This window comes from Nerophis ophidion, linkage group LG25, assembly GCF_033978795.1.
Source record: "Nerophis ophidion isolate RoL-2023_Sa linkage group LG25, RoL_Noph_v1.0, whole genome shotgun sequence".
NCBI classification, from domain to species: Eukaryota; Metazoa; Chordata; class Actinopteri; order Syngnathiformes; family Syngnathidae; genus Nerophis; species Nerophis ophidion.
In genome coordinates this window covers 32,816,267-32,843,843 of record NC_084635.1, presented here as the reverse complement: position 1 = coordinate 32,843,843, position 27,577 = coordinate 32,816,267, and the positions used below count along the sequence as shown (strand labels likewise).

General features: G+C 38.9%; 1 protein-coding gene across 2 annotated transcripts in view; it reads left to right on the top strand.

Annotated features, from left to right (window-relative positions):
• Positions 1 to 27,577, top strand: part of LOC133543133 (protocadherin-9) — a 634,818-nt gene that overhangs the window by 485,342 nt on the left and 121,899 nt on the right. The window contains exon 4 of one of the 2 annotated variants that reach the window (XM_061887606.1): positions 13,358 to 13,433. In XM_061887606.1, coding sequence (XP_061743590.1) covers positions 13,358 to 13,433 — 76 coding nt within the window. Of the gene's footprint in view, positions 1 to 13,231; positions 13,434 to 27,577 lie in introns of both variants that reach the window. The other variant, XM_061887605.1, reaches the window with a different exon arrangement.

The following is a 27,577-nucleotide window of genomic DNA, read 5'->3' as shown; positions in this document are numbered from 1 at the left end:
ACTGCCTTTAACTTACAGTAGGAATATTGTAGAGACAAGAAACAAAAACCTCTATGTAGGTCTCACTTAGACCTACATTTTGTATATTGACAACCCCCAGCAAAAATCAACAGGAAGTTTGCAATTCCCTATTCAAAACAAAAGTTTTGTAAATACCGGTCACCTTTTTTCAAACATTATCTCCTCTGAGCGCGTTTGTCATGTTGGCTTCAAACTACTACGGGAGAGAGATTTAACCCTTCTGATTAAAAGTTGATGAAAGAGTTTTAATTACTGCTACGGTTTTGATTTTATCAGCCTTCAATGAACCGCTGCGCTGAAAAAAAATTTCAAAGATGGCCACCGTGCGCAAACATAGTGAGGGAGACATTTTTTTGTTGTTGTTTTTTTTCCGTACCGTCTGCTGCTGGTGCGCACGCACCAACATTCGTGAGGGAGGGACTGTGATCGTCTATACCGAGAAGGCCGTAGCTAAGCCGGTATGTTTTAAAATTGACGTTTGCCTGCATACCGTAAAAACAACTATCTACCATTTTAGAACTAATTGTAAACGTATAGGTGCCGAGTTGCGACCAGAGTGTGTGTCGATGTTGAGATGTTTCGCCGAGTTGGTAAGTCAATCTGTTTGCTAATAGTAGCTAATATCCATCCATCTTCTACCGCTTATCCGGGCTTGGGTCGTATTTGCAGCAGCCAAAGCGGTCCCGTCCATCGCTGCTTGCAGCTTTAATTTTTCCTAGATTTTCAACCCTGGTAAAACAGGATTTTTCTGGGCTAACGGCCATCATGCAAGGTGTGTTATTGTTAATGCTACGGCGCCATCTGTTGGAAGAGTTCGTTCACTGAAATGATACTTCCCATTTTGTTGCTGCAAACCGGAAACGGGCGTCCATAGCATTACTACACTTATGGATTCTTCATTCGTCCTTCCGAGCAACGCTTGTAAGTTTTTCAATTTAACTACAACAATTCAAACTTACTATTGCGTCCCATGTGTGGTGTACAGTATGTGGGAGTGTTTCCATGCATGTTTGTATGCGCTAATTGTAATAAAATCAAGCTAGCGTAGTTAGCGTTAGCGAGTATGCGAACACATTTATCTTTAAGTGTCTGTGTGGGTGTTGTTGACTTGCAAAAGCGTTCTTTTTTGTGTAGTTTCAGTTTCACAAATTCCTCTGTAAATTCAGCAAAATGTCACCAGGAAGTTATTGAGTCTGTTTAGCTGATTGGTCCATGATGGTGAATTATGTTTTGTTTGAGCAACCGTTTTACTGCCGTGTTGCAGACGTCGTTTGAAAACAATTAAGGCATGTGAATGAATATTTACAAAATATTTATGTGGAAATTACTCACTTCACAACAAGTGAAATGAGTTATTTATTACATTGACTATAAATCTGCAACTTATAGTCCGGTGTGAAGTGAAGTGAATTATATTTATATAGCGCTTTTTCTCTACTGACTCAAAGCGCTTTACATAGTGAAACCCAATATCGAATTTTTACATTCAAACCAGTGTGGGTGGCACTGGGAGCAGGTGAGTAAAGTGTCTTGCCCAAGGACACAACGGCAGTGACTAGGATGGCTGAAGCGGGGATCGAACCTGCAACCCTCAAGTTGCTGGCACGGCCGCTCTACCAACCGAGCTATACAGCCCCATATGGCTAATATATGGAAACCAATTGCCTCCGAAAATGAAGTGGGTGTGTCTTATGTTGTGGTGCGCATTGTAGGCTAGAAAATACGGCAATCCTCCACCAAATGGGGGAAAACATGTTTTTTTGTAGGCTAACAGATACTACATTGCTTCATTTTGAAACAATTAAAGTATGTAAATAAACATTTACATTACATTTCCGTGTTAATAAATCATTATGTAGTTTTGAAAATATGGTAATCTCCCACCAAATGGGCGGGGGACATGTTATTTTTTAGACTAACAGGTACTACATTGCTTAATTTGGACATAATTAAGGTATGTCTATAACCATTTACATTACATTAACTTGTAAATAACTAATTTCACAACAAGTATATATCTGCGACTTTTTGTGTTCGCGGCTTATATAGTTTGGAAAATATGGTCATCTCCCAACAAATGGGAGGGGGAAAATGTTGTTTTGTAGACTAACAGATACTACATTGTTTAGTTTGGAAACAATTAAGGTATGTAAATAAATATTTACAGAACATTTCTGTGTAAATAACTCATTTCACAGCAAGTACATATATGCGACTTATAGTCAGGTGCGGCTAATATATGGAAACTAACTGTCTCCTACCATTTAGTGGGTGCGTCTTATATACTGCTGCACTTTGTAGCCTAGAAAGTACGGCAATCCTCCACCAAATGGGGGAGGGGAAAACGTGTTATTTTTTTAGACTAACAGATACTACATTGTTTCATTTGGAAACAATTAAGTTATGTAAATAAACATTTACGGAATATTTTTGTGTAAATACTTCATTTCAAAACATATACATTTGCTGCTTATATTCTGGTGTGGCTAATATAATAACCCCATTTCCATATGAGTTGGGAAATTGTGTTAGGCCAGGAAAGTACCCGCACTCTTTTTTTTTAACGAAACCACGCTGTTGTAACACGTGCTGAATGTGGCTTGGCATTGTCTTGCTGAAATAAGCAGGGGCGCCCATGAAAAAGACGGCGCTTAGATGGCAGCATATGTTGTTCCAAGACCTGTATGTACCTTTCAGCATTAATGGTGCCTTTACAGATGTGTAAGTTACCCATGCCTTGGGCACTAATGCACCCCCATACCATCACAGATGCTGGCTTTTCAACTTTGCGTCGATAACAGTCTGGATGGTTCACTTCCCCTTTTTTCCGGATGACACCATGTCGAATATTTTCAAAAACAATTTGAAATGTGGACTCGTCAGACCACAGAACACTTTTCCACTTTGCATCAGTCCATCTTAGAAAATCTCGGGCCCAGAGAAGCCGGCAGCGTTTCTGGATGTTGTTGATAAATGGCTTTCGCTTTGATTAGTAGAGCTTTAACTTGCACTTACAGATGTAGCGACCAACTGTATTTAGTGACAGTGGTTTTCTAAAGTGTTCCTGAGCCCATGTGGTGATATCCTTTAGAGATTTATGTCGGTTTTTTGATACACTGCCGTCCGAGGGATCGAAGGTCACGGTCATTCAATGTTAGTTTCTGGCCATGCTGCTTACGTGGAGTGATGTCTTCAGATTCTCTGAACCTTTTGATGATATTATGGAGCGTAGATGTTGAAATCCCTAAATTTCTTGCAATTGCACTTTGAGAAAGGTTGTTCTTAAACTGTTTGACTATTTGCTCACGCAGTTGTGGACAAAGGGGTGTACCTCGCCCCATCCTTTCCTGTGAAAGACTGAGCATTTTTTGGGAAGCTGTTTTTACACCCAATCATGGCACCCACCTGTTCCCAATTAGACTGCACACCTGTGGGATGTTCCAAATAAGTGTTTGATGAGCATTCCTCAACTTTTTCAGTATTTATTGCCACCTTTCCCAACTTCTTTGTCACGTGTTGCTGGCATCAAATTCTAAAGTTAATGATTATTTGCAAAAAAAAAAAAAAGTTTATTAGTTAGAACATCAAATATGTTGCCTTTGCAGCATATTCAACTGAATATGTGTTGAAAATGATTTGCAAATCATTGTATTCCGTTTATATTTAAATCAAACACAATTTCCCAACTCATATGGAAACGGGGTTTGTACGTAACATTTATTTACTTCTTAATTTAGCTGGTGTGGTTTATATACTGACGCGCTTTGTAGTCTTTGGGAAAAACATGTTGTTTTGTAGACTAACCGATACTACATTGCTTCATTTGGACACAATTAAGGTATGTAAATAAACATTTACAGAATATTTCTGTGTGAATAACTCATTTCACGACCTATATATCCGCGGCTTATAAATGGAAAAATATGTTTTTCTTTAGCTCCTCCCTATTTTACTGCAACAAATCAAACAACAAGCTGAACACTTCCTGTGGACTCCTCCTCTCTGCTTGGGAGCATCACACTTAATTTGACTTTAAATGGCTTCTTGTTAGTTCTGGGAGTGAATATAAAAACCCCACGCGTGCGAGCAATGAAACAGCTGCGCTTCATATTCATTTGCAGCTCTTCCCTCACGCCTCACACATTTATAACAACAACACCCGGAGACCCCCCCGACTGGAACTTGTTTTCCCAGAATTAAATCCTTTTTTTGCTTAATTTTGTCCTTTTTGTACGGGCGAGGCTTTTCTAAGTACGAGCCTTCCTGATTTTGCAAGCCGGCTGTAAATTTAACCTTGCGGCGAGAAAGTGCCGCACATGTTTGGTCAGGCAAATGATGTGCAAACATAAAAAACAACAACAGCGGATAAGGCGTGATAAGCCCTAATATCTTGTAAAGTGGCGGCAGGGAGCGTTTAAGCCGGTTTTATGCAAATATTATTATGGTCTGTCAGCCGGGGAGACTCCGCAAACGTCTTCAAACGTGACCAAATATTACGGGATTCTGACATTAATTATCATCCGGTCCTCAAATATAAACGAACTAATGTTACGCCACGTTCAAGCGGCGGCAATTTGACTAAATATTCATCTGGTAAAAAGAAAAAAAGAGCTGCCAAAATTAAATTGTTAATCCTTGGAAGGCAACCAAGAAAGGGAGGCCATTTTGCTGGAAAATTCTGACGCAAGTCCCAGTGTTTACATGACCAGACTATCTGCTGTGCTTTGTAGCATTCCTCCTAGCATGCTAACATCGTTGCTAGATTTTTATTGTTAGCATGTTTACGTTAGCATGCTAGCACGTGACCAAACAAGAGAGCGTGTCTCTCTGTCTTCTCGCTCCAACAGGTGATTGGATGATCATTCCCAGCTGGGTAATCCAATCACCTGCCAGGTGTGCTTTGAGTCCTCTCCTTACACACCTTGCTCCGCGCCAGCCCGCAGACCACGCCCTCTATCCACATACTTCCACCGCCAGACCACGCCTACTAGGCCATCTGCGCCCCCGGCCTGTGGATCACTCTGAAGTTGTAGGGTTGTTAAGCTAGATACCAACGGGTGATCCGCGCGTTGGCATCTTTCATGCGGTGGAGCCACTGGAGGGGTTTGTGGTCCGAGCAGAGGCCGAAGGAGCGCCCCAGGAGGTAGTACCGGAGGGCACCGACCTAACTTGTCTTAAGTCATTAAGTTTTCGTTAGCATGCTAACATCTTATGCTAGCTTTTTTTCACCTAAACAAAACCCACTTTTGGATGCTTGCCGCCATATTGAAAGTATGCTAACGCCTCTTGTACTAGCATACTAACATTTAATGATAGCATTTCAACTAATGTTGTATGTTTATATCTAAAAATTTGTGCATTTTATTACATTAGTACTTTGAAGTACACTAACGTGTCTTAAGTCATCATGGTATCATTTGCATGCTAATATCTTTTGCTAGCTTGTTTTTCACCTAAAAATCACGGATTTGGATGCTTGCGGCCATCTTGAAATTATACTAAGGTCTTTTGTATTAGCATGCTAGCATTTGCATGCTAACATTTTATACTAGCAGTTCAACTAATATTGTATCTTTATATGTAAAAATAGTGCATTTTAGAACTTAGAAGTACGCTAACTTGTCCCAAGTCACCATGTTTTTGTTAGCATGCTAACATCTTACGCTAGCTTTTTTTCACCTAAAAATCACGGATTTCGATGCTTGCCACAATCTTGAAAGTATGCTACCGTCTCTTATACCAGCATTTTAGCGTCAGCATACTAAAATTTTATGATAGCATTTCTACTAATGTTGTATGTTCATATTTATAAAATAGTGCATTGTAATAAGTTAGTACATAGAAGTACGCTAACTTGTCTTAAGTCATTAGCAAGCTAACATCTAATGCTAGCTTTTGGATTTTGATGCCTGCATCCATCTTGAAATTATGCTAACTCCACTTATATTAGCATGCTAATATTTGCATACTAACGTTTTGTGCTAGTTTTTCAGCTATTTTCTTATGTTTAAACCTAAAAAAAAAAATGGATTTGGATACTTTGCGCCATCTTAGAAGTATGAAGGCTTCTATGGACCCCAGGCCGGAAGGTCCGGGGAGACAGATAGCAGGCCCACCTAAGTGTTCTAAACTTAAACGCATACGTAATTCTTAATGTGCTAACTTTAAAGTACGCAATGGTCTGAGACTGTAGTAAGAGAACGTCGTATATTCTCAACCTTCATTCCAGCTAGCCCACCTTGCTTCATCCGCTCTGTCGCCAGGAATCCAGCTGTATTAGTTCTTCAATTATAATGGAATCCTTTAAATCTGAAAGTGTTACTTTCCCGTGTCCTTTTCCCTCGTACCGGTCTCCCTTCTTGTTTAATTGAAAGCCGCATGTTTTGGGAGCTATCGCAAATATATAATGAGGTCATTTGCATGAGAGCTCAGATTGGCTGACCTTTGCTTTTGCCGATAATTACCGTTAAAAAAAAAAAAATCCCGTGGCTGTCTGTCATCACCGTGGATGCGGCGCCACCCTTACCGTGCCTGCGAAAGGTTAGCTGGGAGGCTTGTGTTTGGACTTATGAAAAAAGCCCCAGGAAAATGTCATTAGAGCTGCGGGGAGAAGACAATCGGAATTAGAAGTTGGAAAATTCAATCAGGTCGGCTTTAAAGATTGGGCGCTCTGGGGTGTGTGTAAGTGTGTGTGTGTGTGTGTTCTGGCAATGCTGAATTAATGGGGACATCGGTGTATTTACACACCTTTAGGGAACTTCTGACGGTATGGGGACCAAAAAAAAACAGGTCCCCTAAGGGGAAACCTTTTTAAATGATAATCAGATCCATTCTGAAGATGCCTAAGTGATTTTTAAGCTTTGGCCCATAAAACATGTCTACTGGTTAGTTTGAGTGTGAGATATTTGCACAGCAGCCCCCTCATCGGGCTGTAGCTGGTACTGCACTCGCTGCTCTGCTCACACTTCTTCCGTGTAAAGTTAATCACTTCAACCTGTCCTGTAAGAGAACAGCTGTATTCTGAGGATCATGTCATATTTAATTTGAACTTTTTTTTTTTTAATGGTCCTCAGTAGTCACGAACAAATTTGTGTGAATTATGCAAAATTATTTACATTTGGTTCCCATGAGCCATATTAACATTTTTTACCCAGGGTCCCCAGTAAGTATGATCAGCACATTACTTCATCAATCCAGAGATTTAAAGACGTGTATGAGCTAACTGGGCAGTGGACATCTTACCTCATTTTTTTATGCCTCCACAACCTGAAGAAAGGGTGGTCCCCACAAGTCCTGAACAACATTTTGGTCCCCATTCCAAATGATAACCTGTGTGTGTGTGTGTGTGTGTGTGTGTGTGTGTGTGTGTGTGTGTGTGTGTGTGTGTGTGTGTGTGTGTGTGTTCTGGCAATGCTGACTTAAGAGGGACATAGCTCTGTTTACACAGTCACCTTCAGTGGACTTCTGATGGTATAGGGACCAAAAACAGGTCCCCTAAAGGGAAACCTTTTTAAATGATAGTTAGATTCATTCTGAAGATGTCTAAGTGTTTTTTAAAGGGGAACATTATCACCAAACCTATGCAAGTGTCAATATATACCTTGATGGTGCAGAAAAAAGACCATGTATTTTTTTAACCGATTTCCGAACTCTAAATGGGTGAATTTTGGCAAATTAAACACCTTTCTGTGTATCGGTCTTTTAGCGATGACGTCAGAACGTGACGTCACCGAGGTATCACACCCGCCATTTTCATTTTCACATTACAAACACCGGGTCTCAGCTCTGTTATTTTCCGGTTTTTCGACTATTTTTTGGAACCTTGGAGACATCATGCCTCGTGGGTGTGTTGTCGGAGGGTGTAACAACACTAAGAGGGAGGGATTCAAGTTGCACCACTGGCAAGAAATCTGCCGCCAGACCCCCATTGAATGTACCAAAGTGTCTGCACATTTTACCGGCGATGCTAAGACAGACATGGCACAGAGATGTATGGATAACCTGCAGATGCATTTGCAACGATTAAGTCAACAAAATCACAAAGGTGAGTTTTGTTGATGTTGTTGACTTATGTACTAATCAGACATATTTGGTCGCAGCATGACTGCCAGCTAATCGATGCTAACATGCTATGCTAATCGATGCTAACATGCTATTTACGCTAGCTGTATGTATATTTGCGAAACAAACACTTACCAATCCACGGATTTAAGTTGCTCCAGTGTCACAAGATGCGAAAGTCCTGATCGTTTGGTCCGCACATTTTACCGGCGATGCTAATAAGGCGGCGATGCTATGGGCCACTTCATTAGGTACACCCACGCTATGGCCGGATAGCGTCAATAGCTATTCGCTCAAGAACTTCAATTTCTTTTTCAATTTCATTTTCGCTATCTTGCCTCCATACTCCGACCATCCGTTTCAATACATGCGTAATCTGTTGAATCGCTTAAGCCGCTGAAATCCGAGTCTGAATCCGAGCTAATGTCGCTATATCTTGCTGTGGTAACCACCATGTTGTTTGTATTGGCAGCACTGTATGACGTCACAGGGAAATGGACAGTGGTTTCGAAGATAGCGAAAATAAGGCACTTTAAAGCTTTATTTAGGGATATTCCGGGACCGGTAAAATTTTGAAAAAAACTTAAAAAAATACAACAAGCCACTGGGAAGTGATTTTTATTGTTTTTAACCCTTTTGAAATTGTGATAATGTTCCCCTTTAAGCTTTGGCCCATAAAACATGTTAACTGGTTAGTTTGATTGTGCAGGTTGGAATTTTACTGTTTGTACAGAATTGTCGATCCTTCTATATATGGTAGTTGGAGTTACAGACAACTGTCCTGTCTTTGTGATCACGTTTTCTTAGTTATGTTCATTGGTTTAAGACTATTTTTAGTTCCTGTTTACGCCCCCTTGTTTGGCTACCAATTAGTTCACCTGATTCACTTGGACTCACGCACCTGATTTGTTTAGACTCACGCGCCTGTCAATAATCATGTCACTGTCGTTTAAGCTTGTCGTTGCCAGGCAGTCAACCTGGCGTCATTGTATTCTGTACTCTACACTCTATTTCATACTTATTTCATGTCATAGTTCATGTGGCCCTGCTCTTGTCACCACAAGTAAGTTTTTGTTTGTTAAATGCCACAGTTAGTGTCTCTTGTTTTTATGTCCATAGTTCTGCCTTTGGGCTAGTTTATTAGCCAAGTTTGTTCCCCGCCTAGGCACATCCATGGAGCCATTTTCCTTCCTTCTAAAAAAAACAAAAAAACACATCAAGTCTTATAAAATGCTAACATTTCCACTGGGATTGCTACCTTACACCTTTGAACGGATACGGTACCGAGTCTTGGTACCCGGGAGTACGTGATAATACTCAACTGTACTAATGTTTTAGGACCTTTGACGTATGTTTGAAAGTAATTTAAATACTATTTGGTTCCGGCACCAAAGTATTGGTATCGGGACAAGCCGACAATTGTATTTGCACACATGGTTTAGCACCTGGTATTTGGATCTTAGTAGATCAGGTCCTCATTGGGCACATCTAGCCTTGGTGCTACGGTATGCTTAGCTGTTGTGTAGCTGCTAGTCCTACCATGTTTAAATGAACTGACTAAAAATGTGTTTTTTGTGGAACCCTCTATTTTGAATAGTATCTAATCACATTTTGGTTCCGGTACCAAATTATTGGCATTGGGACACCTCGACAATTTGATTTGTTTGTACACGCTGTTTAGCCCCTGGTATTTGGATCTTAGTAGATCAGGTCCTTGTTGTGTAGATCTAGCCTTTGTGCTACGCTATGCTTAGCTGTTGTGTAGCTGCCAGTCCTACCATGTTTAAATGAATTGACTAAAAATGTGGTTTTTGTGCAACCCTTTATTTTGAAAAGTATCTAAATACATTTTGGTTCCGGTACCAAATTATTGGCATTGGGACACCTTGACAATTTGATTTGTTTGCACACGCTGTTTAGCACCTGGTATTTGGATCTTTGTAGATAAGGCCCTTGATGCGTACAGCTAGCTTCTATGCTATGGTATGCTTAGCTGTTGTGTAGCTGCTAGTTCCACCTTTTTTTTAAATGAATTGACAAAAAAATTCAGTTTTTGTGCCCCCCTTTGTTTTGAAAAGTATCTAAATACATTTTGGTTCTGGTACCAAATTATTGGCATTGGGACACCTCAACAATTTCATTTGTTTGCACATGCTGTTTAGCGCCTAGAATTTGGATCTCAGTAGATCAGACCCTTGTTGCGTATATCTAGCTTTGGTGCTATGGTATTCTTAGCTGTTGTGTAGCTGCTAGTTCCACCGTTTTTTAAATGAATTGACTTAAAGTTGGGTTTTTGTGGTCCCATTTATTTTGAAAGTCTTGGTGCCAAAGTATTGGTATCGGCACAACCCTAGTACACGCAATTTTATTTGTTTGCCCACGCTGTTTAGCTCCTGGTATTTGGATCTTAGCAGATCAGGCCCATGTCGTGTACCTTTAGCCTTTGTGCTATGGTAGCTGTTGTGTAGCTGCTGGTCCTACCTTTTTTAAATTCATTGACTAAAGATTTTTTTTTTTTGTTCCCCTTTATTTTGAAAGTCGTGGTACCAAAGTACTGGTATCTGTACAACCCTAGTACACACAATTTTATTTGTTTGCACACATTGTTTGGCTCCCGGTATTTAGATCTCAGTAGATCAGGCCCTTGGTGTGTACATCTAGCTTTAGTGCTACGGTATGCTTAGCTGTCGTGTAGCTGCTAGTCCTCCCTTTTTTTAATTAATTGGCTTAAAACGAAGAAACTGGCTGATTACGCAGCGCTAACATCGGAGATATCAGCCAATTTTTTTGTTGTTTTGCTGATATCGGAGCGATACGGAGCGTGATGGGCAATCTTTAACGCAGTTCCTGGTGAGCATCTAAAACAGGGGTAACCAACGCGGTGCCCGCGGGCACCAGGTCGCCCGTAAGGACCAGATGAGTCGCCCGCTGGCCTGTTCTAAAAATAGCTCAAATAGCAGCACTTACCAGTGAGCTGCCTCAATTTTTTAAAATCATATTTATTTACTAGCAAGCTGGTCTCGCTTTGCTCGACAATTTTAATTCTAAGAGGGACAAAACTCAAATAGAATTTGAAATTCCCCAAAAATATTTTAAAGACTTGGTCTTCACTTGTTTAAATAAATTCATTAATTTTTTTTTCTTTACTTCTTCTAACTTTCAGAAAAACAATTTTAGAGGAAGAAATACAATCTTAAAAAGGATTTTAGGATTTTTAAACACATATACCTTTTTACCTTTTAAATTCCTTCCTCTTCTTTCCTGACAATTTTAAATCAATGTTCAAGTATTTTTTTTATTGTAAAGAATAATAAATATATTTTAATTTAATTCTTTATTTTAGCTTCTGTTTTTTCAACAAAGAATATTTGTGAAATATTTCTTCAAACTTATTATGATTAAAATGAAAAAAAATATTCAGACAAATCTAGAAAATCTGTAAAATAAAATTTAAATCTTATTTCACAGTCTTTGAATTGATTTAAAACATTTTCTTCTGGAAAATCTAAAAGAAATAATGATTTGTCTTTGTTAGAAATATAGCTTGGTCCAATTTGTTATATATTCTAACAAAGTGCAGATTGGATTTTAACCTATTTAAAACATGTCATCAAATTTCTAAAATTAATCTTAATCAGGAAAAATTACTAATGATGTTCCATAAATGATTTTTTGAATTTTTTCAAACAGAATCAAATTAGCTAGTTTTTCTCTTCTTTTTTTCGGTTGTATTTGGAATTTTAAAGAGTCCACATTGAAGATAAACTATGTTTCTGTCCCGATGGGGTCGCATTTTACTGCGGGATTGTTCCTCCAATGCTAACATGATCACTTCGGACAACAAGGTGAAGGTAAGATGATTTAATAATAAATAACATTTGGTACAGAGCAGACGAAATGAACAAAAGAAGGCGCGTGCCGAATGCACGGGAAGTTAAAGCTAACTAGCAGAGAGTCCAGAGTCCAAAACAAACGTGCCGAGCGCACGAGAAGCTAAGGTAGAACTTAACACGGAACAAAACATAGACGGTTACCTCGTGAACGTTGCTTACGGCAAACAAAGGATCCAGACCGAACAAAGGGGGAAGGCAGGCTTAAATAGAGTCAGAAATCAAAACAACCGAAAGTAGCAGGTGGAACAAATACAAAACTGTTGCGATCCACTACTCGGATCACCACATATTATTGTTTATACTTCCAGTTGTTGTATCACTCCGTCGATCTACCTCTTATTTCCTGTTTAGTCCGTCACCATGGTTACTCATTAGTTCACCTGCTACTCACGGTCCCTCACACCTGCTACGGTTAATCACCTTCACTATATAAGCCTCTTTTGTTTGGGTTCGTACTTTGTTTACACACAACGGTACGTCTGCTTTGCATCTTTGCTTACACCCATTCCTCATTATTCTCGCGGGCTTACACGCTTCGCATTTATTTATCCCAGCTCTCATGCTGATGTATTGTTTTTCCTTTTTATGCGCCTACGTGCCAGTTTAGTTTTTATTTTGTGTATCCCAGCTCTCATGCTAGTGTTTTTGGTTTGCTTTTTGTTAGCTCCATTGTTTCTGTTCAGAGCTCCCTTTTGGTTGGATAAATCCTTGAATCTTACCTTTGCTGTGTTCAATTTCGACGCATCCACGAAGGGATCGAATTCCGGCAGCAATATGCCACACAGGGGTAATACAAAACCATGGTAACGGGACAAACAAGGAAGTGCACCAACTAAGAACGGAAAGAGTCCAAGAACAAACAAGATAAACAAAAGGACTCAAAAACCAAATAATGTACAGTTTCAAAATGTACTTTTAATTTTTGTTCGTGTTTTCTCCTCGTTTAAACGGTTCAGTGTTTTTTTTCACCATTTATTCTCTACGAAAAACCTTCCGTAAAAGGAAAAAAAATGTACCACGGAATGACAGAGAGAAATACCCTTTTTTTATATAAATATATAGATTAATTTATTCAAGGTAAATTGAGCAAATTGGCTATTTCTGGCAGTTTATTTTAGTGTGTATCAAACTGGTAGCCCTTGGCATTAATCAGTACCCAAGAAGTAGCTCTTGCTTTCAAAAAGGTCGGTGACCCCTGAGCTGGAAGGTGCAGAGCACTAACCATGCAGGGCTGTGTTCTGTGCTCTTGGTTCTAGTCGCAGCGCCGCGTCACGTTTCACCTGCCGGACGGCTCCCAGGAGAGCTGCAGTGACAGCGGTCTGGGGGAACATGAGCCGGTAGGCAGTGGCCCCCTGCTGACACAACCTCTCCCTCTGGTGCAGGCGCAGGAACACCTCTACCAGCAGGCCTCGCCCGACAAGAGGACCGAAGCGGACGGCAACTCCGACCCCAACTCTGGTGAGTTTCGGACATTTTTTCTCTAACCGTCTTCGAAAACACAGAGCTGGTCTTTGATTTTGACTCCATGTCGAACTAAGTGCTCCTGGTTCTGACTCCACGTGAGATCATTGGGTCCTGGAAGGGGGTCCGTACCTCGTTGTATGGCAAGAAAACATGTAACAGCATTATAACAGCATTATAACACTGTTATAACAACATTGTAACAGCATTATGACAACATGTGGGAAATATTGACTATATTGATTTCTGTAAGGTGGTATTATTCTTCATTAGCATTTTAACAACAGAATTCTATTTGTTTTAATATTTTGTTGGTGTACACCAGAGTTTCAAATATTTCGTCATATTTTGCTGAATTTAGCTTTTTTTTTTAAGCAATTTTTTTTAATGATTTACATAAAACAGTTCTGTACAAATGAGCTACATTTTTGCAATTTTTTAGCATTCTAACATTAGAATGCTAGCTATTTTGTGTGCAAATTTTGAAGATATAAATGCCGACAAAAATATTTTGTTAATTGAAAAAATATACCATTAGTTTTTTTTAGCTAATTTTAATGATTCACATAAAGCAGGTCTGTATAAATTAGCTAAATTTTAGCACATGTTTAGCATTCTAACATTAGAATGCTAGCTATTTTCTGTGCAAATTTGGAAAATATAAAAGCCAGCAATAATATTTTGGTACTTGAAAAAATTTACCATTATTTTTTTTTAGCTAATTTTAATGATTCAAATAAAACAGGTCTGTACAAATTAGCAAAATGTTTGCTAATTTTTAGCATTTTAACATTAGAATGTTAGCTATTTTGTGTGCAAATTTTGAAGCTATAAATACCAACAAAAATATTTTGTTACTTGAAAAAATTTAGCATTAGTTTTTTTTAGCTAATTTTAATGATTCACATAAAACAGGTCTGTACAAATTAGCTAAATTGTTGCTAATTGTTAGCATTCTAACATTAGAATGCTAGCTATATTCTGTGCATATTTTGAAGATATAAAGGCCAGCAAAAATATTTTGTTACTTGAAAAATTACACCATTAGTTTTTTTTTAGCAAATTTTAATGATTCGCATAAAATAGGTCTGTACAAATTAGCTAAATTGTTGCTAATTGTTAGCATTCTAATATTAGAATGCTAGCTATTTTCTATGCAAATTTTGAAGATATAAATGCCAGCAAAAATATTTTGTTACTTGAAAAAATTGACCATTAGTTTTTTTTAGCAAATTTTAATGATTCACATAAAATAGGTCTGTACAAATTAGCTAAATTGTTGTTAATTGTTAGCATTCTAACATTAGAATGTTAGCTATTTTCTATGCAAATTTTGAAGATATAAATGCCAGCAAAAATATTTTGTTACTTGAAAAAATTGACCATTAGTTTTTTTTTAGCAAATTTTAATGATTTGCATAAAATAGGTCCGTGCAAATTAGCTAAATTGTTGCTAATTGTTAGCATTCTAAGATTAGAATGCTAGCTATTTTCTATGCAAATTTTGAAGATATAAATGCCAGCAAAAATATTTTGTTACTTGAAAAAATTGACCATTAGTTTTTTTTTTAGCAAATTTCAATAATTCACATAAAATAGGTCTGTACAAATTAGCTAAATTGTTGTTAATTGTTAGCATTCTAACATTAGAATGTTAGCTATTTTCTATGCAAATTTTGAAGATATAAATGCCAGCAAAAATATTTTGTTACTTGAAAAAATTTACCATTAGTTTTTTTTTTTAAGAAATTTTAAGGATTCACATAAAGCAGGTCTGTATAAATTAGCAAAACTTTTGCTAATTTTTAGCATTCTAACATTAGAATGCTAGCTATTTTGTGTGCAAATTTTGAAGACATAAATGCCAGTAAAAAAATGGTGTTACTTGAAAAAATTTACCATTAGTTTTTGTAGTTAATTTTTAGGGAGCACCAAACGAGGCTTTTGTGCATTGTCGTTTTCTGGTTGTCACTAAAAAGAGCCGTTCAAAATACTGGACTCGTTCACAAACATCACATTTCTGGATCTTTTTACTTTAATTATTGTCCATTTTAAATTTTGGGGGCTTTTCTTTGTCAATAGAGGGCACCAATACGAAACCAGAAAGGGTTTTGAGCATTGTCATTTTCATGCTTGTCATTCAAAAGAGCCATTTAAGATACTCAAATGGTTCACAAACGGCACAAATCTGGTTGCGTTTCCTTAGATTTTTGTCCATTTTATATTTTCTTGGCTTTTCTTTGTCATTAGGGGGCTTCAATATCAAGAGAGAATGGGTTTTGAGCATTGTCGTTTTCATGCTTGTTACTAAAAAGAGCCGTTTAAGATACTCAAATTGTTCACAAACGGCACATATCTGTTTGCGTTTCCTTTAATTTTTGTCCATTTCATATATATTTTGCTTTTTGTCATTAGGGAGCACCAATATGGAACGAGAAAGGGTTTTGCGCATTGTCGTTTTCTGGTCGTCATTAAAAAGAGCCGTTCAAAATACTCGACACGTTCACACACGTCACATCCCTGGTTGCGTTTCCTTTGATTTTGTCCATTTTATGTTTGTTTTTTTTTCTTGTTTGTTCTTGGGAGGCACCATTACAAAGGTAGAATGAGTTTTGTGCATATATAAAAAAACAAAAACATTTGCAACTGCAAATCAGTTGAGGTCGTTCACTAAAAAGTGATTTTGACTCGTTCACAAATGTCACATATGTTTGCGTTTCCTTTCATTTTGTCCATTTTATTTTTTGTCTTTTCTTTGTCATTAGGGAGCACCAATACCACACGAGAGTTTTGTGCATTTTCGTTTTCTGGTTGTCACTAAAAAGAGCCCTTCAAAATACTCGACTCGTTCACAAACGTCACATTTCTGGTTGTGTTTCCTTTGATTTTTGTCCATTTTGAATGTTTTCGTCTTTTCTTTGTCATTAAAGGGCACCAATACGAAACTAGAAAGGGTTTTGAGCATTGTCATTTTCAAGCTTGTCATTCAAAAGAGCCATTTAAGATACTAAAATCGTTCACAAACGGCACATATCTGGTTGAGTTTCCTTAGATTTTTGTCCATTTTATATTTTCTTGGCTTTTCTTTGTCAATAGGAGGCATCAATATCAAGAGAGAATGGGTTTTTTGCTCTGTCGTTTTCTGGTTGTCACTAAAAATAGCCCTTTAAAACACTCGACTCGTTCACAAACGTCACATTTCTCGTTGTGTTTCCTTTGATTTTTGTCCATTTTAAATTTTGGGGGCTTTTCTTTGTCATTAGATGGCACCAATATGAAACGAGAAAGGGTTTTGAGCAATGTCATTTTCATTCTTGTCATTAAAAAGAGCCATTTAAGATACTCAAATCGTTCACAAACGGCACATATCTGGTTGCGTTTCCTTAGATTTTTGTCCATTTTATATTTTCTTGGCTTTTCTTTGTCATTAGGGGGCATCAATATCGAGAGAGAATGGGTTTTGTGCTCTGTCGTTTTCTGGTTGTCACTAAAAAGAGACGTTCAAAATACTCGACTCGTTCACAAACGTCACATTTCTGGATGTGTTTACTTTATTTATTGTCCATTTTAAATTTTTGGGGATTTTCTTTGTCATTAGAGGGCACCAATACGAAACTAGAAAGGGTTTTGAGCATTGTCATTTTCATGCTTGTCATTAAAAAGAGCCATTTAAAATACTCAAATCGTTCACAAACGGCACATATCTGGTTGCGTTTCCTTAGATTGTTGTCCATTTTATATTTTCTTGGCTTTTCTTTGTCATTAGGGGGCATCAATATCGAGAGAGAATGGGTTTTGAGCATTGTCGTTTTCATGCTCGTTACTAAAAAGAGTCGTTTAAGATACTTAAATCGTTCACAAACGGCACATATCTGGTTGCGTTTCCTTTGATTTTTGTCCATTTTTTTTTTTTTTACTTTTTGTCATTAGGGAGCACCAATATGGAACGAGAAAGGGTTTTGAGCATTGTCGTTTTCATGCTCGTTACTAAAAAGAGTCGTTTAAGATACTCAAATCGTTCACAAACGGCACATATCTGGTTGCGTTTCCTTTGATTTTTGTCAATTTTTTTTTTTTTGCTTTTTGTCATTAGGGAGCACCAATATGGAACGAGAAAGGGTTTTTGCGCATTGTGGTTTTTTTGGCCGTCACTAAAAAGAGCCGTTCAAAATACTCGACTTGTTCACAAACGTCACATGTCTGGTTGCAATTACAGCATGCAAACAATCAACTTAACTCCCACTTAAGAAAATGTAGAGACTAATTTACGATTCAGTCATGGGGCTCCTCAAGTGGGTTCCTGGTGGATTCTTGAGCAGGTCACTGGTTTCTCTGTTAATCATCCCGACGTGTCGCCGCGTCCCAGGAGCCAACTTGGACCTCCCAAAGGTTCTCCACCTATTTGTGAAACTCATTGGATTTATTTAGAGATGATTTCCCAGTTGGAAGTCTCGCTTCTCCTTTGATGACGTGAACGTCCCACTATTTCTGGCGGGAACGTACGTCTCCGACCCAGTTTTCTCGTTTTATCATTAAGTGGCGAGGCGTGCGCAGAGATCAAGCGCGTCGCCCCGAGGTCGGTGCCAGCTCGCGTTGCGCGGGCGGAGGAGAAGTCGGTGTCGCATAAATAGGAGACGTGCGAGTAAACCGTCTGCGCGCTCGCCGCCAAAGCGGCGGCAGATGTGTTCACACTTGGCAGAGGAAGTCAAGTGAGCACCGTGGAGACCTAATTGACTGAAAGAGCTGGCGCTTAGAACGGGGCGAGGGTACTTTGTGACTTCTGCATTTTTTTGTACCTATTTTTAGTCCAACTCTCACAAATAATACTATTTCAGTAGCGTGGGCACAAATTTGCTATAGTCATTATTATTCCAAATCAGAATAATCACATGTTTACTTCAAATACCGCATTTTTTGGAGTATAAGTCGCACCTGCCGAAAATGCATAATAAAGAAGGAAAAAAAACATATATAAGTCGCATTTTTGGATAAAACCCAACACCAAGAATAGACATTTGAAAGGCAATTTAAATTAAAGCTGCAAGCAGCGTTGGTCGGGTCCGCCTTTGGCTGCTGCCCCCGAGACCCACGGCCGGATAAGCATTAGAAGACGCCTTGGAGCCTCTATTTTGAGAATCTAATGCATTGTGAAAGTAATGCAGTTGTTGTATTGAAGTGAAAATATCAAACTTCCTGTTGATTTTTGCTAAAGTATGTTAATTATTAAAATGTAGGTCTAAGTGAGACCTACATAGTGTTTTTTGTTTCATGTCTCTCTGACATTCCTACCGGAACTTACAAGCGGTTTTGTCTGTGATTTCTTCCTAGGAGCAGTTTGTCCGTGTTGTATTCCTAGGGGGGGCGGTAGAGCGCAATTTTGAGTTTTGAGGTTAGGTTTTTTCATCAGATCGCAATTTTTGCCAGACCTGATCTGTGTGTCAAGTTTGGTGAGTTTAAAAGCATTTTAAGGGGGTCAAATAACAGCTCAAAGAGGCAAAAATGACATTTTTTAGGAGACTTTGCACAGGGGTTCTTTGAAGGCGCCTAAAATCAAAACCTGAGAACTTATCAAAACTCTGTTATATACTTTTAATCAGAAGGGTTCAATCCCTCTCCTGTGCGAGTTTGAAGCCAAAACAACAAACGCACTCAGAGGAGATAATGTTTGAAGAAAGGTGACCGGTTTTTACAAAACTTTTGTTTTGAAGGGGGGATTGCAAACTTCCTGTTGATTTTTGTTGGAAGTTGTCAATCTATGAAATGTAGGTCTAAGCAAGACCTACATAGAGGTTTTTGTTTCATGTCTCTACAACATTCTTACCAGAAGTTACAAGTAGTTTTGTCTGTGTTTTCTTCACAGGAGCAGTTTTGTCAGTGTTTTATTCCTAGGGGGCGCTAGAGCGCAATTTTGAGTTTTGGGTTTGTTTGTGTTTTATTAGATCGCAATTTTCGCCAGTCCTGATGTGTGTGTCCAGTTTGGTGAGTTTTGAAGCATTTTACGGGGGTCAAATTACCGCTCAAAAAGGAAAAAATGACATTTTTTTTGGATTTTTTTGTTTTGAAGGGGTTTTGCCAACTTCCTGTTGATTTTTGCTCAATGAAGTCAGTGTATGAAATGTAGGTCTAAGTCAGACCTACATAGAGGTTTTTTTTTCATTTCTCTACGACATTCCCAATGGAAGTTAATACATACTACTCAGTGGCCTAATGGTTAGAGTGTCCGCCCTGATATCGGTAGGTTGTGAGTTCAAATCCCTGTCGAGTCACACCAATGACTATAAAAATGGGACCCATTATCTCCCTGCTTGAAACTCAGCATTAAGGGATGGAATTGGGGGTTAAATCACCATAAATGATTCCCGGGCGCGGCACCGCTGCTGCTCACTGCTCCCCTCACTTCCCAGGGGGTGAACAAGGGTAATGGGTCAAATTCAGGGAATAATTTCGCCACATCTAGTATGTGTATGACAATCATTGCTACTTTAACTTTAAGTTACAAGCAGGTTTGTCTGTGTTTTTCCCTAGGGGGCGCTAGAGCGCAATTTTAAGTTTAAGGTTTTAATTTTTTATCAGATGGCAATTTTCGCCAGTCCTGATGCGTGTGCAAAATTTAAGGAGTTTTGAAGCATGTTAAGGGGGTCAAATTACAGCTCAAAGAGGCGGCGGAATAATAATAATAATTAAAGCTGCAAGCAGCGTTGGTCGGGTCCGCCGCCGCCGCCGCCGTGTCCCGTATCCCGATCTTAGTCAGACCAACATAGAGGTCTTTGTTTCATGTCTCTACGACATTCTTAACAGAAGTTACAAGCAGTTTTGTCTGGAAAAAGGTGACGGCTTTTTACAAAACTTTTATTTTGAAGGGGTAATTGCCAACTTCCTGTTGATTTTAACTGAAAGATGCCACCTATCAAAATGTAGGTCTAAGTGAGACCTACATAGAGGTTTTTGTTTCATGTCTGTCCGACGTTCCTACCAGAAGTTACAAGCAGTTTTATCCGTTTCCTCTTCCTAGGAGCAGTTTTTCTGTGTTTTTGTCAAAAATTGCAATAGAGCGCAATTTTGAGTTTTAAGGTTTGGTTTTTTCACTAGATCGCAATTTCTGCCAGTCCTGATGTGTGTGCCAAGTTTGGTGAGTTTTGAAGCATTTTAAGGGGGTCAAATTGCAGCTCAAAGAGGCAAAAATAGCATTTTTTTGCGAAAATTTTGCTTTGAATGAGTTTTTGCAAGATTTCTGTTGATTTTGGGTATAGACATTTTTTATTGGAAATGTAGGTCTTAGTCGGACCTACACAGAGGTTTTTGTTTCATGTCTCTACGATATTCCTAACGGAAGTTACAAGCGGTTTGTTTTTGTTTTTTGCTAGGGGGCGCTAGCGCGCAATTTTCATTTTTGGGGTTTGGTTACCTAATATGTTGGTCTGCCGCTCCATACCGATGTGTGTGTCAAATTAGGTGAGTTTTGAAGCATGTTAAGGGGGTCAAATTAGGGTATTGTCTGTGTTGTATTCATAGGGGGCGCTAGAGCACAATTTTGAGTTTTGGGGTTTGGTTTTTTCACTAGATCGCAATTTTTGCCAGTCCTGATGTGTTTGCCAAGTTTGGTGAGTTTTGAAGCATTTTAAGGGGGTCAAATTACAGCTCAAAGAGGTAAAAATGATATTTTTTGGGAAAATTTGCGCAGGGGTTCTTTGAAGGCGCGTAAAATCAAAACCTGAAAACTTATCACAACTTTGATCTATACTTTTAATCAGAAGGGTCCAAACTCTCTCCTGAGCGAGTTTGAAGCCGAAACGACAAACGCGCTCAGAGGAGATAACTTTTGAAGAAAGGTGACGGGTTTTCACAAAACTTTTATTTTGAAGGGGTAATTGCCAACTTCCTGTTGATTTTTTCTGCTAGCTGTCAATTACTAAAATGTAGGTCTAAGTGAGACCTACATAGAAGTTTTTGTTTCATGTCTTTCCGGCATTCCTACCCGAAGTTACAAGCAGTTTTGTCTGTGGTTTCTTCCTGGAAGCAGTTTTTTCTGTGTTTTATTGAAAAATTGCGCTAAAGCGCAATTTTGAGTTTTTTTGTTTTTTTTTTTCATTAGATTGCAATTTCTGCCAGTCCTGATGTGTGTGCCAAGTTTGGTGAGTTTTGAAGCATTTTAAGGGGGTCAAATTGCAGCTCAAAGAGGCAAAAATAGCGTTTTTTGGCGAAAATTTTGCTTTGAAAGGGTTTTGCAAAATTTCTGTTGATTTTAGGTATAGGAGTTTCTGATGGGGAATTTAGGTCTAAGTCAGACCTACATAGAGGATTTTGTTTCATGTCTCTACGACATTCCTACCGGAAGTTACAAGCAGTCTGTTTTTTTTTTTTCGTAGGGGGCGCTAGCGCGCATTTTTCATTTTTGGGGTTTGGTTGCTTAATATGTGTTTTTGCCAAGCCTTACCGATGTGTGTGCCAAATTTGGTGAGTTTTGAAGCATGGTCAGTGGGTCAAATTAGGGTTCAAAGTTGCGGAAGAATAATAATAATAATTAAAGCTGCAAGCAGCGTTGGTCGGGTCCGCCGTTGGCCGCCGCCGCCGTGTCCCGGGTCCCGATCTTAGTCAAACCAACATAGAGGTTTTTATTTCATGTCTCTACGACATTTCTAACAGAAGTTACATGCAGTTTTGTCTGGGTTTTTTCCTAGGGGGCGCTAAGCGCAATTTAGATTTTTGGGGTTTGGTTTTTTATTAGATGGCAGTTTTTGCCAGTCCTGATATGTGTGTAAAATTTGGTGAGTTTTGAAGCATGTTAAGGGGGTGAAATTACAGATCGGCGATTCTGGATGTTGTTGATAAATGGCTTTCGGTCTGCATAACAGAGCTTTAACTAGCACTTACAAGCATTTTAAGGGGGTCAAATTACAGCTCAAAGAGGCAAAAACGTCATTTTTTAGGAAAAATTGCTAAGGGGTTTTTTGAAGGCGCGTAAAATCAAAACCTTAAAACTTATCAAAACTTTGATCTATACTTTTATTCAGAAGGGTCCAAACTCTCTTCTGAGCGAGTTTGAAGCCGAAACGACAAACGGGCTCAGAGGAGATAACTTTTGAAGAAAGGTGACGGGTTTTCACAAAACTTTTATTTTGAAGGGGCAATTTTTAACTTCCTGTTGATTTTTGCCGAAGGATGTCAATTATCGAAATGTAGGTCTAAGTCAGACCTACCTAGAAGTTTTTGTTTCATGTCTTTCCGACATTCCTACCGGAAGTTACAAGCAGTTTTGTCTGTGTTTTCTTCCTGGAAGCAGTTTTTTCTGTGTTTTATTGAAAAATTGCGCTAGAGCGCAATTTTGAGTTTTATTATTATTTTTTTTCATTAGATCGCAATTTCTGCCAGTCCTGATGTGTGTGCCAAGTTTGGTGAGTTTTGAAGCATTTTAAGGGGGGCAAATTATAGCTCAAAGAGGCAAAAATTGCATTTTTTGTGAAAATTTTGCTTTGAATGGGTTTTTGAAAATTTTTTGTTGATTTTGGCCCCAGAAGATACAATTATGGAATTTAGGTCTAAGTCAGCCCTACATAGAGGTTTTTGTTTCATGTCTCTACGACATTCCTAACGGAAGTTACAAGCAGTCTGTTTTTTTGTTTGTTTTAGGGGGCGCTAGAGCGCAATTTTCATTTTTGGGGTTTGGTTGCTTAATATGTTGTGGTGTCACGGTAGACCGACGTGTGTGTCAACTTTGGTGAGTTTTGAAGCATGTTAAGGGGGTGAAATTGGGGCGTATAGGTGCGGAATAATAATAATAAAGAATAATAAAACGCAGCAGATTCAATAGGGTCCTTGCATGGCAAAGGACATGGATGTCCTTTGCCATTGCAGGGCGGACCCTAATTAAAGCTGCAAGCAGCGTTGGTCGGGTCCGCCGTTGGCCGCCGCCGCCGTGTCCCGAGTCCCGATCTTAGTCAGACCTCCATAGAAGTTTTCGTTTCATCACTCTACGACATTCCTAACAGAATTTACAAGCAGTTTTATCAGTTTATTTTCCTAGTGGGCGCTATAGCACAATTTTCATTTTTGGGGTTTGGTTTTTTAATTGGATGGCAATTTTCACCAGTCCTGATGTGTGTGTAAAATTTGGTGAGTTTTGAAGCATGTTAAGGGGGTCAAATTATAGATTTGCGTTTCTGGATGTTGTTGATAAATGGCTTTCGCTTGGCATTGTATAGCTTTAACTTGCAATTTGAAGCATTTTAAGGGGGTCAAATTTCAGTTCAAAGAGGCAAAAAAGGCATATTTTGCAAAAAATTTGTTTTGAAGGGGTTTTTGTCCACTTCCTGTTGATTTTAGGTATAGAAGTGTTTATTGGAAATGTAGGTCTAAGTCAGACCTACATAGAGGTTTTTGTTTCATGTCTCTACGACATTCCTAACGGAAGTTACAAGCAGTCTGTTTTTTGTCCCTTCCTAGGGGGCGCTAGCGCGCAATTTTCATTTTCGGGGTTTGGTTGCTCAATAAGTTGGTCTGCCGCTCCATACCGATGTGTGTGTCAAATTTGGTGAGTTTTGAAGCATGTTAAGGGGGTCAAATTAGGGTGCGAAGGTGCGAGCGCGCCTTGGGTTGCTGTCCCCGAGCCCCACGGCAGGAGAAGCCTTGGTGACACTATTTAATGCATTGTGAAAGTAATGCAGTTGTTGTATTGAAGTGAAAATATCTAGCTTCCTGTTGATATTTGCCAAAGTATGTTAATTATTCAAATGTAGGTCTAAGTCAGACCTACATAGTGGTTTTTGTTTCATGTCTCTCTGACATTCCTACCGGAAGTTACAAGCAGTGTTGTCTTTGTTTTCTTCCTAGGAGAAGTTTGTCTGTATTGTATTCCTAGGGGGCGCTAGAGCACAATTTTGAGTTTTGGGGTTTGGTTTTTTTATCAGCTCGCAATTGTTGCCAGTCCTGATGTGTGTGCCAAGTTTGGTGAGTTTTGAAGAATTTTAAGGGGGTCAAATTACAGCTCAAAGAGGCAAAAATGACATTTTTTAGGAAACGTTGCGCAGGGGATCTTTGAAGGCGCGTAAAATCAAAACCTTAAAACTTATCAAAACTTTGATCTATACTTTTAATCAGAAGGGTTCAAACTCTCTCCTGTGTGAGTTTGAAGCCGAAACGACAAACGCACTGGGAGGAGTATCGATTTGAAAAAGGTGACGGGTTTTTACAAAAATTTTATTTTGAAGGGGTAATTGCCAACTTCCTGTTGATTTTTTCTGCTAGCTGTCAATTATTAAAATGTAGGTCTAAGTGAGACCTACATAGAAGTTTTTGTTTCATGTCTTTCCGACATTCCTACCGGAAGTTACAAGCAGTTTTGTCTGTGTTTTCTTCCTAGAAGCAGTTTTTTCCGTGTTTCATTCAAAAAATTTTGTGGAGCGCAATTTTGAGTTTTATACATTTTTTTTTTCATTAAATCACAATTTCTGCCTGTCCTGATGTGTCTGCCAAGTTTGGTGAGTTTTGAAGCATTTTAAGGGGGTCAAATTACAGCTCAAAGAGGCAAAAATAGCATTTTTTGCGAAAATTTTGCTTTGAAAGGGTTTTGCAAAATTTCTGTTGATTTTTGCCCTAGAAAGTACAATTATGAAATCTAGGTCTAAGTCAGTTCTACATAGAGGATTTTGTTTCATGTCTCTACGACATTCCTAGCGGAAGTTACAAGCAGTCTCTTTTTTTTTTTTCCTAGGGGGCGCTAGAGCGCATTTTTGATTTTTGGGGTTTGGTTGCTTAATATGTTGTGGTGTCACGGTAGACCGACGTGTGTGTCAAGTTTGGTGAGTTTTGAAGCATGTTAAGGGGGTGATGTTGGGGCGCGACGGTGCGGAATAAAGAAAGAAAGAATAATAATAATTAAAGCTGCAAGCAGCGTTGGTCGGGTCCGCCGTTGGCCGCCGCCGCCGTGTCCCGGGTCCCGATCTTAGTCAAACCAACAAATAGGGTTTTATTTCATGTCTCTACGACATTTCTAACAGAAGTTACATGCAGTTTTGTCTGGGTTTTTTCCTAGGGGGCGCTAAGCGCAATTTAGATTTTTGGGGTTTGGTTTTTTATTAGATGGCAGTTTTTGCCAGTCCTGATATGTGTGTAAAATTTGGTGAGTTTTGAAGCATGTTAAGGGGGTGAAATTACAGATCGGCGATTCTGGATGTTGTTGATAAATGGCTTTCGGTCTGCATAACAGAGCTTTAACTAGCACTTACAAGCATTTTAAGTGGGTCAAATTACAGCTCAAAGAGGCAAAAACGTCATTTTTTAGGAAAAGTTGCGCAGGCGTTTTTTGAAGGCGCGTAAAATCAAAACCTGAAAACTTATCAAAACTTTGATCTATACTTTTAATCAGAAGGGTTCAAAGTCTCCCCTGTGCGAGTTTGAAGCCGAAACGACAAACGGGCTCAGAGGAGATAACTTTTGAAGAAAGGTGACGGGTTTTCACAAAACTTTTATTTTGAAGGGGCAATTTTTAACTTCCTGTTGATTTTTGCCGAAGGATGTCAATTATCGAAATGTAGGTCTAAGTCAGACCTACCTAGAAGTTTTTGTTTCATGTCTTTCCGGCATTCCTACCGGAAGTTACACGCAGTTTTGTCTGTGTTTTCTTCCTGGAAGCAGTTTTTTCTGTGTTTTATTGAAAAATTGCGCTTGAGCGCAATTTTGAGTTTTATTAATTTTTTTTTTCATTAGATCAAAATTTCTGCCAGTCCTGGTGTGTCTGCCAAGTTTGGTGAGTTTTGAAGCATTCTAAGGGGGTCAAATTGCAGCTCAAAGAGGCAAAAATAGCATTTTTTTGCGAAAATGTTGCTTTGAATGAGTTTTTGCAAAATTTCTGTTGATTTTGGGTATAGACATTTTTTATTGGAAATGTAGGTCTAAGTCAGACCTACACAGAGGTTTTTGTTTCATGTCTCTACGACATTCCTGACGGAAGTTACAAGCAGTCTGTTTTTTTTTTTTCCTAGGGGGCGCTAGTGCTTAATTTTCATTTTTGGGGTATGGTTGCTTAATATGTTGGGCTGTCCCAGTAGACCGACGTGTGTGTCAACTTTGGTGAGTTTTGAAGCATGTTAAGGGGGTCAAATTAGGGTGAGAAGGTGCGGAATAAACAATAATAATAATAATTAAAGCTGCAAGCAGCGTTGGTCGGGTCCGCCGTTGGCCGCCGCCGCCGTGTCCCGGGTCCCGATCTTAGTCAAACCAACATAGAGGTTTTTATTTCATGTCTCTACGACATTTCTAACAGAAGTTACATGCAGTTTTGTCTGGGTTTTTTCCTAGGGGGCGCTAAGCGCAATTTAGATTTTTGGGGTTTGGTTTTTTATTAGATGGCAGTTTTTGCCAGTCCTGATATGTGTGTAAAATTTGGTGAGTTTTGAAGCATGTTAAGGGGGTGAAATTACAGATCGGCGATTCTGGATGTTGTTGATAAATGGCTTTCGGTCTGCATAACAGAGCTTTAACTAGCACTTTGAAGCATTTTAAGTGGGTGAAATTACAGCTCAAAGAGGCAAAAACGTCATTTTTTAGGAAAAGTTGCGCAGGGGTTTTTTGAAGGCGCGTAAAATCCAAACCGGAGCAGTAATCAAAACTTTGATCTATACTTTTAATCAGAAGTGTCCAAACTCTCTCCTGTGCGAGTTTGAAGCCGAAACGACAAACGCACTGGGAGAAGTGTCGATTTGAAAAAGGTGACGGGTTTTCACAAAACTTTTATTTTGAAGGGGCAATTTTTAACTTCCTGTTGATTTTTGCCGAAGGATGTAAATTATCGAAATGTAGGTCTAAGTCAGACCTACCTAGAAGTTTTTGTTTCATGTCTGTCCGACATTCCTACTGGAAGTTACAAGCAGTTTTGTCTGTTTTCTCTTCCTAGGAGCAGTTTTTTCTGTGTTTTATTCAAAAATTGCGCTAGAGCGCAATTTTGAGTTTTATTATTTTTTATTTTCATTAGATCGCAATTTCTGCCAGTCCTGAGGTGTGTGCCAAGTTTGGTGAGTTTTGAAGCATTTTAAGGGGGTCAAATTACAGCTCAAAGAGGCAAAAATAGCATTTTTTGCGAAAATTTTGCTTTGAAGGCGTTTTTGCCAACTTCCTGTTGATTTTAGGTATAGAACATTTTTATTGGA